An 11,039-nucleotide genomic window follows, 5' to 3' on the forward strand; every position below is an offset into this window, starting at 1 on the left:
ATCTCAAGACATCATCATCATCTTTGGTGATGATTTCCTTTATTTTCATGAACTGATATTCTAAGGAGAAATTAGATGCTGATCCCTTTTGGGAATTGCATGAGGAAACACTATAACAACTGAAAAGTTCAGTTGGTGTGTGGCACTTAGTAAAACACATGATGATTAAAGATGAAAGGAAGAAAAACGCCAAAGTTTCCAAAAGAAGTCCAAATGCTTTGGGCTTTGCCTTTTTCAGTGGATTTATGTTTCAAAAAAGCAGCCTCACCAACTGAGAAAATGCCATTTTGGGAAAGTTAGTATGTCCATCCTGAAAAGAGACAAAGCGAAGCATGTGGTTATTTTCTCCATATGTTAATGATTTTGCGCAAACAACTTCAACTTCAACTTCAACTTTATAAGATGTTTTTTTAAAAAAATTGCATTTACAATTTCTTGGTGCCGCAGGTAGCGAAGCTAATCTAGACAGGCCAGGATGACAAAAAGAAAGAATAAATTTATTTGCTAATTGATACAGATATTTATAATAGGATCACTCATAATCTTGTTTGATCAAAAGGTCAGTTGGGTATGTCAAATTAAAATATGTTTTTTTGTCATCTGGATTCTTGATTAAGTACTCTGCCTTTTTAAAAGTCTTAGCAAGTCCAGATAACCAAGGTTAGATTGTAGTCATGATCTGAAACATGTTCAACAACATGACTGTTATGCATTCATGTTCTTAATGATAAGTCTTTCACAAATTTGTTTGAAGTTTCCTAAAATAGGACATCTTTAATGTCACTGATCCATTTTCTCTCTTGAATCTTTAAGTAATCATACCTTAGTTCTCTTCAAGTTGGCCATTTCTGAACTCTAGCATGTTAACATCTTCTGCTGGAATCCCTAACTGTTTACATTCAATATTCCTTATGACTGGAAGTACAGTGTAACATCAAAATTGTAATAAGTTTGTACACTGCAACTTGTTGTCCAACTTGTTCCTACTGAAATAAAACATACTAACTCTGTTTAAGTTGAATTCCTCTATCATATTAATAATTATTTTTGGTGCAAAATACTAAATTTATTCATTCACAAGATTCTTATATTAGCCCTTTTGGCTAATTGATTTATATTGTGGCTTTAAAAGAAATTTTGATATTCATTAAACTGATGTTAGCATTGTTGTAATATTGGACCAATATCATGTTGCAGTTGAGGTATGCAGTCACACAACGCAGGCAAATAAAAATCTGTAAGAATATAGTTTTATATGCCTGGATAATTCCTTCATTGATTTGTAATTATAATATAAATAGTTATAATTGAAGTTTCTGATTAATTTTGAGAATTTTCAGATTTTTCCAGAGATTTTACAATCCTGTTGTGCTGTCAAAAATTTAAGATAGCTATAGGATTTAAAATATTGAACAAGAGTGAAACCACAGTTTTCATTTTGCCTGTCTGTAAGTTGTGTTTTTTCTTTTTGGATTCAAAATTGCTTTGTTGAGACAACTACACACTCCTGGAGTGAGTGATGTCCTTTTCCTCTTATATTTGCAACCCGCAAGAAATAAGATTCAAAGAACTTGAAGATTGAGAAAAATGTTTATATTAGAAGTTGTGCGACGACCTCTTCAATTCCTTATCGAGGTAGAAGTGGGTGGTAAGTGTTCATTGTACAGAAATTAGGCAGCTGACTATTCACACTTAATATGTTGATTAATTAACAAGTCACTGGTTAATTTTAGCATGCAATTTTGACAATGCTATTTTGAAAAGTGTCACTGTTGCATGAAAGCCATGCAGTGGTGGTTTTAGATTGGCACAACTGCCATTGTTATTGATTAATGGCCATTTTATTGTCACAATAAAAACTGAAATGTATACCTTTTGTATTGCTCACGAAGCATTCAACTCTTTCCCTCTTCCTGTGGAAAGCTCTTAATAGGAGGATATTAGTGTGAGAAATTTGCCGAGAATCGATAAGCAGGTTCCATTTGTGTCTTCTGGTTTTCACTTATTTCTGGGAAGAATGAGCCATTCAGAGGAAGGTTGGTGAAACTTGATGTTTGAAAAATATGTTGGTCGTGGTATGCACTTCAATATAAAATGTACTTTTAAAAAATGGTGATTGAAAGTGTCATCACGTTCATGTAGACTTACAATATGAGGCTGTAACTAACCTTACAAAAAATAATATTCCCTTTTAAAATTCCGGCTGTTTTTCACAGTAAGTCTTAACGTCAGTTGTTTCTACCAAAAATAAACTGGGAATCTTACTGGATAAGGGATACCTAAGTTGTGAAGTAGTATAATTTAAAGAAGACTTGATGTTAAACAAATATCTCGGTCAATGATTTCAGTGATCACGGAGTGTTTAATGTGTTAATTCATTGGCTATGAAAAAGCTTGAATCAAGGTGACTACTTTTCTTTGAAACTGTAACTAAATTCCAAGTCTTCCAAAGCCCTTCCAGTATTGAAAAGCAGATATAAAGTTTAAATTATTGATATCAGCCAAAACAAACTTTGGCACACGTTTCACGCTGTTTCATGTCATCGGTATTTTTACTCTAAACTCATGTTATATTGTGACTGCACGTCTGTAGTAAAGTATTGTGCTTTTGCTCACAACTTTCCTTGAATGATACATGATACATGCCACATAACACATTGGGCCAACAGTTGAACTTGCCGTGAGTAATCTTTGAATGGATTTGTAACGTAGTGATGCTTACATTAAATCATAAATAGTGTGGGAAACAACTCTTAACGATAACAAGCTAACAATTAAGTCATTTTAATAGGTTTATGCTTTGAAAATTGTGGTTGTCAGAGTAAGTCATTGTGGTGGAGTTTTCGTAAATTTATATACATGTATATTGTACAGAGTTGAATCTCTTACGAAGGCACCAAAGGGACACGACTATTAAGTCTCTGTCTAAGGCAGATTTAGACTTAATTGTATGCAACACACAGAGGGTAAACTTTCAATACAAATTGGTTCGGAAACTTGGCACAACAGTATTTAGAATGTCAGGATTTTAAAACCTATGAAAATCATAAGCACAGATGATCTTGAATAACAAGAATTGGATATGCATGATGCAAGCAACATGCACTATAGAGATCATCTACGACGGTCTACAGTCGCAAGCAAAATTAGTTCCATCTAAATCAGTCTTCATAAAGGTAGCCATATTGCACACTTAGGTTGAGGTAAAATTACATGTATGTGAAGTTTAGTCTCTAGGTACTGTACACAGAGGGAACTCTGTTATATTTGTTATCCTACGAATTTGTTCACTCGTATACATGACACTTCAAGGGATGCACAGTAAAATTAAAATTAATCCACTTTCAGAAGAATGTAAAATGACTTGAACTACAGTTATTAAACCAATGCTAACAAAATTAATTTAAGCAAGTGTTATAAGTGAACAATCAATGTAAATTTTACTTCTGAACAACAGGGAACTAATGTGACGTGAGTTGATCCATGAGAGCATCCATACAGGTTGACTTTAGTTTAAGCGGTAGACCTTTACAAGTGCAAAAAGTTCAAAGTAACAAGAAGGATTCCAACCATATGGGCTTCACAGTAAACTTAAAGTCATAATATTCACAGGTATAAATCATTCTATGCTCAAAATTAGTATAAACTTCATTTTTGGTGGCCATTGTAGAGGTGTAAGATGATACCTGGATCTCTCTGCATAGGAATATGTTTGTATAATTTTTGAGATCCAGCTTTATAATTTCAAGCATAGCATTTGATGTTGGCAAGAATAGTAAATGTGTTAACCAAGAAATCTTTATTGTTGTTGTGTTTAAAGCAACACTAAGGAAGAGATTTGAAGTTTATTTCTTGGAAACTTGTTAATTTATAACAAGCATATTTTGTTCATAAAATTTAATAGTACCTGGTCTGGAAATTAAAAGTTAATATAATTTGGGCAAGGTAACAAAATTTCTGTAACTCTATGGATGAAATTCTGTAAAAGTGGAAAGCCATTCAAGTGAGGATTCATAGTAATGCTCCCTCGTGGTCTATTTTATTATGCTGTATAAGATTTTTCTAATTTGAGAGTCTCTGGCTGTGCTCCTACAATTAGGTTGACATTTAAAAAGAAGCTATTGAGTGATCACCTTTGTCCTTATTTTGCTGTTTGCTGTTAAAATTAATATTGTTTTTTGCATACTTTCACTTTGGACTTGAGTGCCCTTAAATGTGAAGGGTTTGATCTAAGTTGTTCCAAGAACTCTGGCACCAGCCACGTTCCATAGATCTATATGATGTGCAAGTTTGTAACAATAAAGTTATTACAATAATAAATACTTAGTGATACTAAATCATTTCTCAAAAGATGATGCAGTGATAGCTTAATACTAGGTTTTTTTAAACCATTGGCTAATGAAATCTGTTTATTTTGAATTCAATGATTTTTGAGAATAAACAGTATACTGTATGGATATTTTCAGCTTCCGCTCGTGAGAGGTAAGGGTTCAGGAGTAAGGTTCGATTCTGAGACACCTGGCACCAACAACATTCCAATTGCATCATTATCAAGTTTGACCTCTAGTTTTCTTTTTATAAGAATAGTTATTCCAGATTTGACGCCTGGCATTACCTGTAAGCTGCAATGTCTTTGTGTATGACATGTATGACAAACCTACAAATTGTTTGTCTCACATAGATTAAACCTACAACTTACCACAATTGTCTGGCAGGACATGTAAAATTGTAGGATTTTGAGAAATGTTTTAAAATGCTTGAGTCATTGTTGAGGAATTGTGCAGGACTGAATAGTCTACCAGGGTCTATTGTTGAGGCTGGGAGCATATACCGTTTTAAGAACTGCGCCAGAAGGATTCCTTAATATGCATTAGCTGCCCATTTATTGTGGTTGTTGTGCATCAGTGTCCCTAAATATTTTGCGATTTTATATACTAAATGTACATATGTAGCTTATATCTTTTTAATCTTTTTACTAAGGAAATGTCATATGGCTTAATTAACCTCTAGTTTTTCCTTTTCAAGATGCTGTTTTTTAATTTTATTTTCCTCATCTTAAATAAATATAATGTTATGTTACGTTATGTGATGAAGATCGTACCCAATGTTTTGCATGTTACAAGGAGCATGGGGCACAGAAGTCCCATATGACAGTCATAAGCAAATGATCAAACCTATGACTTACCTGCAATCGTCTTCCAGGACATGTAAAATTGTACGATTTTGAGAAATGTTTTAAAACGTTGAGACATTGTTGACTTATGATGATTGTATCTGACGTTTGGCATGTTACAAGCAGCATGCAGTCGTAAGCAATTGTTTTAGTGTTTAATTCAGCTCTAGGTAACTGACCCTGAGGTCAGTACCCGTAGGTTTGGTTAGGATATCGTCATATCTAACTTCACTGTTTTTCTGCGGATCACTAGAATTTTCATATCTACAACAACCCTATACACTGTGGTGAGAGCTTAGGCCCAGTTCAAATGTTACACCATCATTGTGTCAAACTCAATTTATGTTATTAATTAGCATGAATTAAGTACAAGGCTAACATGGCGCCTTAATCAACTGTCATGCCAAGCAATTTAAGCACAGCGAACTCTGTTGCATTATTGTTGTGCAAAGTTGATTCAAATGTTGAGCCTAACTTATGCCAAACCAAGTGGATATATGGTGATAACATATTCATAATTTATCACAATGTATGCATTATTATATTGTAGGAGTATGATCTTGCATGACTGCCTTAAATTTGAAATGTGAATAGACTTTCAAGCTACAGTCAAGCTTAACGGTAATGCAATATATTGTTGATTACAACATGATGATAGTTGGGCTTACATTGACTGTGTTTTTATGGTTAAAAAGGAATTGAGGATCCCGAATTGGTTGAGGATGATGATGAAGACTTGAGTAGTCATCCTAGTATACAAGACATCACCGATCAAGATGACAGTGATGAGGTGATTAATCAACCTCGTATTCAAGATATCACTGAATTGGATCCAGATGACAACAATGGACTGATGGATAGTCCTCATATACAAGAAATTACTGAGTTGTCAGAGTCAGAAATGGAAGAGACCGATGAAATGTTGTTTCAACCACCTCCAATGTTTGCAAGGTACTGTTGTCAGTTTTGGGCAGACTTGGGCAATTAACTAAATTTGTGTTGAAGATTTTGTCTTCAAATCCCCTCCCTGTATGGACAAATATCCTTGTTTTGGGTGATTTGTTTTCATTTCAAATGGATACTGGAGCCATTGCCTGTGGTCCCTCCCTCCCTGTTAATATGATTCTGGGAGAAGTTAAAAAGTGTTTACCCTGGAATAAAAATTGTCACCAAAAAAATTCCATTCCCGAGTGGGACCCCCTTTGTTCCTGCTTCATGACACACAAATTTGTGCCTTTGTCATGTCCCCTAGTGTGTCCCTATGTCCCTAAGTATGGTATGAAAATACATATATTGGCCTTAGTCCCTCTGAACATGTGCAATGAAAAGTAGGGATTGAAAAAGTACATGTATTTTCTTAGTCATAAGTTTGGCCACTTTACAGTATATTCTAACTTATGCTTAATTGACAAGGTGAAACATTCTCATATTGATCAGCTGCTTGAAGTTTCCATAATTGTGAAGAACAGCTCTCCTCCCCAACTGTGGGCCAACTGTTGGTTGTCTGTTGGGCGACGGTTGGTCAACATACGGCCGACAGTTGACCAACAGTTGACCGACTATTCGCCGACTGTTGACCAACAAGTGGCTGACAGTTGGTCACAGACGACCGGCAAACAGCCGGTAGTTTTGGTCAAAATTGTTGGCTGACAAACAGCCGACTCTTGGCAAACTGTTGGTGACCTGTCGGTGAAGTGTCGAAGTGCATTGTAACATAAGTTTGGCCACTTTACAGTATATTCTAACTTATGCTTAATTGACAAGGTGAAACATTCTCATATTGATCAGCTGCTTGAAGTTTCCATAATTGTGAAGAACAGCTCTCCTCCCCAACTGTGGGCCAACTGTTGGTGGTCTGTTGGGCGACGGTTGGTCGACATACGGCCGACAGTTGACCAACAGTTGACCGACTATTGGCCGACTGTTGACCAACAAGTGGCTGACAGTGCATTTCGTAAGTTTGGCCACTTTACAGTATATTCTAACTTATGCTTAATTGACAAGGTGAAACATTCTCATATTGATCAGCTGCTTGAAGTTTCCATAATTGTGAAGAACAGCTCTCCTCCCCAACTGTGGGCCAACTGTTGGTTGTCTGTTGGGCGACAGTTGGTCGACATACGGCCGACAGTTGACCAACAGTTGACCGACTATTCGCCGACTGTTGACCAACAAGTGGCTGACAGTTGGTCACAGACGACCGGCAAACAGCCGGTAGTTTTGGTCAAAATTGTTGGCTGACAAACAGCCGACTCTTGGCAAACTGTTGGTGACCTGTCGGTGAAGTGTCGAAATGCATTGTAGGGCAATTTCTATGAGCGACTTACGCAGTAAGCTTTTACCTAACGCTTGGGTTAACCAGCTTAAAATAGTGTAAGAATAGTCTTTGAATGCTTGTCCAGTAGGTGAAAATTACACAGATAACTCTTGGGTTAAATCAACTTCAAATAGTGTTTGAATACTTGTCCAGCAGAGTGAAGCATCGGTGATACATAGTTTATGTATTACGATATCTATCGGGTTTCAGTGTTAGGTTAATTTCTGCTTTGGTTAACCGTCGTTAGCCTGTCGTGGACTGTCGGTAACCTGTCTTCCGACAGACAACCAACAGTTGGCCGACAGTCAGAGCTCTAGGAGAGCTGTTCTTCACAATTACCAAAGTTTCAGTTTGAGCAAAACAATGGTCACAGCACAAATGCAGTGTCAGCATTTAACTCACTCATGATTATTTGACTTTTGTGTTTTTAGCACTGATGAGGGAGAAGGGGAAGATTTAGGTGAAGTACACGTAATGGAGAATGGATATGAAGTTCATGCTCCATCGCCGGTCATTCCACCTTCACTGCTTGCACAGCAGGTACAGACATTCTATAAAACAACTGACAGTGCATAAATATTCACTTTATTAGTTTTTAGGGGAGGGGGATGGCACAATGGTGTCAGACCACTCGCCTGCCACCAATGTGGTCCAAGTTTGATTCCTGGAATCGGCCTCACGTGGGTTGAGTCGGTTGTTGGTTCTCATCCTCACTCCGAGAGGTTTTTCTCCAGGTACTCTAGTTTGCCCCTCTACTCAAAAACCAACATTTCTAAATTCCAATTTGATCTGGAAAGTGTCCCAAATTTTTAGTGCTCTGCGCTAGATACATTGACTCTTAAATAAAGAGATTTATTTATATATTTTTATTATACATGGATAAGTATTTAATATCTAGTTATTTATGTAATAAGTTACCTTTTATTCATTTGTTTAGAAAGTGTCAATGTTTTGTAATTTATTGTAAAGGTAATTTTCTGGTCAATTGTTGTTGCTAATCAATCAATCATTTGCATTGTGAAGTGTAAATAAAAGTAAAATGTTATTGGTGATGCAGCATACCATATATATGTGTATGTAACACCTCTGTACCTGAAACAATCTTGTGCCTGCACACCAATTTCTTACGCTTCACTTGCAAATCTCAATACCTCTCATTTACCTATTTAACTGCCTTAAGAGTCTAATGACTGCATTAATACAAGTTATGTGACTGATGTAATCTGTTTCATTTCATTGAATCTAGCCTAGAGACGACAGAAGATTTCACAATCTTGCCTTGGAGGTGTGGAATGAAAATGACTGTCAAGAGTGGTTGGATTACATTGGACTGGGACATTTTACAGAAGAATTTAGAGGTTGTAGTCAGTAACGGGAATTTATAATTATTGAGGGCAGACATTGAGGGCAGAATAATTAGAGGGCAGACATAGTAATGTGAACTTATAATTATTGACTGATTCAGAGGGCAGAAAAAATGTTATAAAGTACTTTGCATGTATTCATGTCATGTAGACTGAGCACAGCAAAGTCCATGAGCCACAAATGAAAGCCAAAAATATTTTCAGATGCACTTTTCATGTTATTACTAGTCAAGAGAGATTTACAATCACGTTAACAGCAAATAGCACATATGAGATAAATTTCGCATTTAATGTTTTTCTAAAAAAATGAGCACATAAATGAGAAGAGTACAAAACAATTCTGGCCTTTCATGCTAATGCAAAACTACTCAATTTTGTGGAGAAGCTGAGAACAGCAAGCAGCAAATAAAGGATTAACAAGGTCACATGGTCATTTATGCTGTTTGCCATACAGTGACACGTTACAGTTATTACAGTGTAACATGGGGTTTGGAATGGTTATACTGATTTGCAATGATTCCGAATGATTTTATAACCCAATTACTGTTCCTTCACACAGAACATCACGTGGATGGAAAGATGCTGAAAAACATTAATTTCCAGTTACTTGGTGCGTATATTTTTTCAACTTGCTCCAAGGGTTTTTCCTCTGAGCCACAGTTTGGGTTATCTTGTTATAGTGCCAGTGAAATGTCAGTTGACCGTCACTCAAAACTTGAATCAAATGACACAACTCGATCTTCGATCCTCAAAGCTCAAAAACTTTGAGCCTCGAGTTGAGAGCTCTGACGTTTGAGTTTCAAGTTTTGAGACTGCAAAAAGGAGCTTATCACTCAGTCATTTTTTCACAAGACTTAACAAAGAAAAGCTGCATTTCACTTTGTTTCAAGGAAATTATCTTCTGTTCGTATATATCCACAGATGTTGTATAACAACCGATATGACGGATGAAATTAACAGCTATAAGCAGCCAAAGAAAGATATTAATTTTGCTGGCTAGTGGTGAAAGAAGAAGATTTAACAGTTATATATCCACCTACAAAACAGGAAAACAAGTGCAAAGTCCTCCTTTGTCAGATATGGTCCCTATTGTGGGTGAAATGAAATTGTGCTGCCCAGTCAAGTTTTTATGGGTGCCTCCCCCCCCCCCCCCACCCCCAAGATTCCTTTTTTGTTTCCTTTGGTAAACAAGGTTATTTACTATGGTTATCAGTTGATGAGATTATTTACAACGCAGCGAAATCTCAGTACAAACAATTTGAACCATCAGAGGAAAAGCTCAACTGTTCAACATGTAAACACAGCTTGAGTGATACCTGAAGCTACACGAGAAACTCCAGTTTATTTTAAGTAACTGAGAAGGAATTCTGAGTTAAATCTCAGTATTTTCAGTTTTAATTACATCGAAAGTGTGATTCTACTTGTACATGAAAATTTAATGTTATATTTCTTTGTGGTCCACTGTGTAATATTGGGAAATATTTTTACCAATTCTTTGCATTCCAGAGGAGATTGGCATTGATTCTCCTGATGAACGTGAAGTTATACTGTCAGAGATTTATCGGCGCTTTCATCCAGAGGAAGAGGATATGTTTGAAATGGAAATACAAGGTAAGATAAATGGCCTTTCAATGATTTTAAGTTAAAATGAAAAGGAATGTAAGAAAACAAAAACAACTTGTGATGTTTCCTGTTGACCTAAATTTAGCTTCTAAGCTTCATAACTGATAATTTTTGTTTATTAGTCAGTATATTGATAGTGAATGATGTGTTATTAGTGACACAGGCATACTCGGAAAAAGGAAATCCGGGTGCTCCTATCAGGAGTCGAACCTAAGACCTTCCGATTACTAGTTCGGATACTCTACCACAGAGCTACAGGAGACTCGTGGGAGTTAGTTTAATGGCCTCATTCATTTACCAGGCTTAAAATACACAATCAAATATTGGTTGCATTTTGGTTTTTATGTTATTGTAGTAAACGTTGATTTCTTTGTTTTTATTTTATTTTATATTTCTAGATTATGGTAATAAGAATGAGTAATGTTTTGAAAACAAATTGCGTGCAGATTTTTGCTAGGGCACCAACAAAAAGCTATGTTCAGACTAGTATCCCTGCCCGAGAAACGGGGACGGGCAGCTAGTCTGAACGGGGCCCTAGTGGACAATTTACAGTAAAATTCAG

The 11,039-nt window shown here is 36.2% G+C and overlaps 1 protein-coding gene across 1 annotated transcript in view; it reads left to right on the forward strand.

The window, feature by feature from the left end:
* LOC146466859 (uncharacterized) overlaps positions 1-11,039 on the forward strand; it is a 31,111-nt gene that overhangs the window by 5,067 nt on the left and 15,005 nt on the right. Inside the window, exons 2-6 of the mRNA XM_085126773.1 lie at positions 5,869-6,124; positions 7,922-8,030; positions 8,737-8,848; positions 9,414-9,464; positions 10,361-10,465. Of these exons, the coding sequence (XP_084982899.1) occupies positions 5,869-6,124; positions 7,922-8,030; positions 8,737-8,848; positions 9,414-9,464; positions 10,361-10,465 (633 nt within the window). The remainder of the gene's footprint in view (positions 1-5,868; positions 6,125-7,921; positions 8,031-8,736; positions 8,849-9,413; positions 9,465-10,360; positions 10,466-11,039) is intronic.

The sequence above is a fragment of the Pavona decussata genome, unplaced genomic scaffold (genome assembly GCF_977016875.1).
Source record: "Pavona decussata unplaced genomic scaffold, jaPavDecu1.1 SCAFFOLD_140, whole genome shotgun sequence".
NCBI lineage: Eukaryota > Metazoa > Cnidaria > Anthozoa > Scleractinia > Agariciidae > Pavona > Pavona decussata.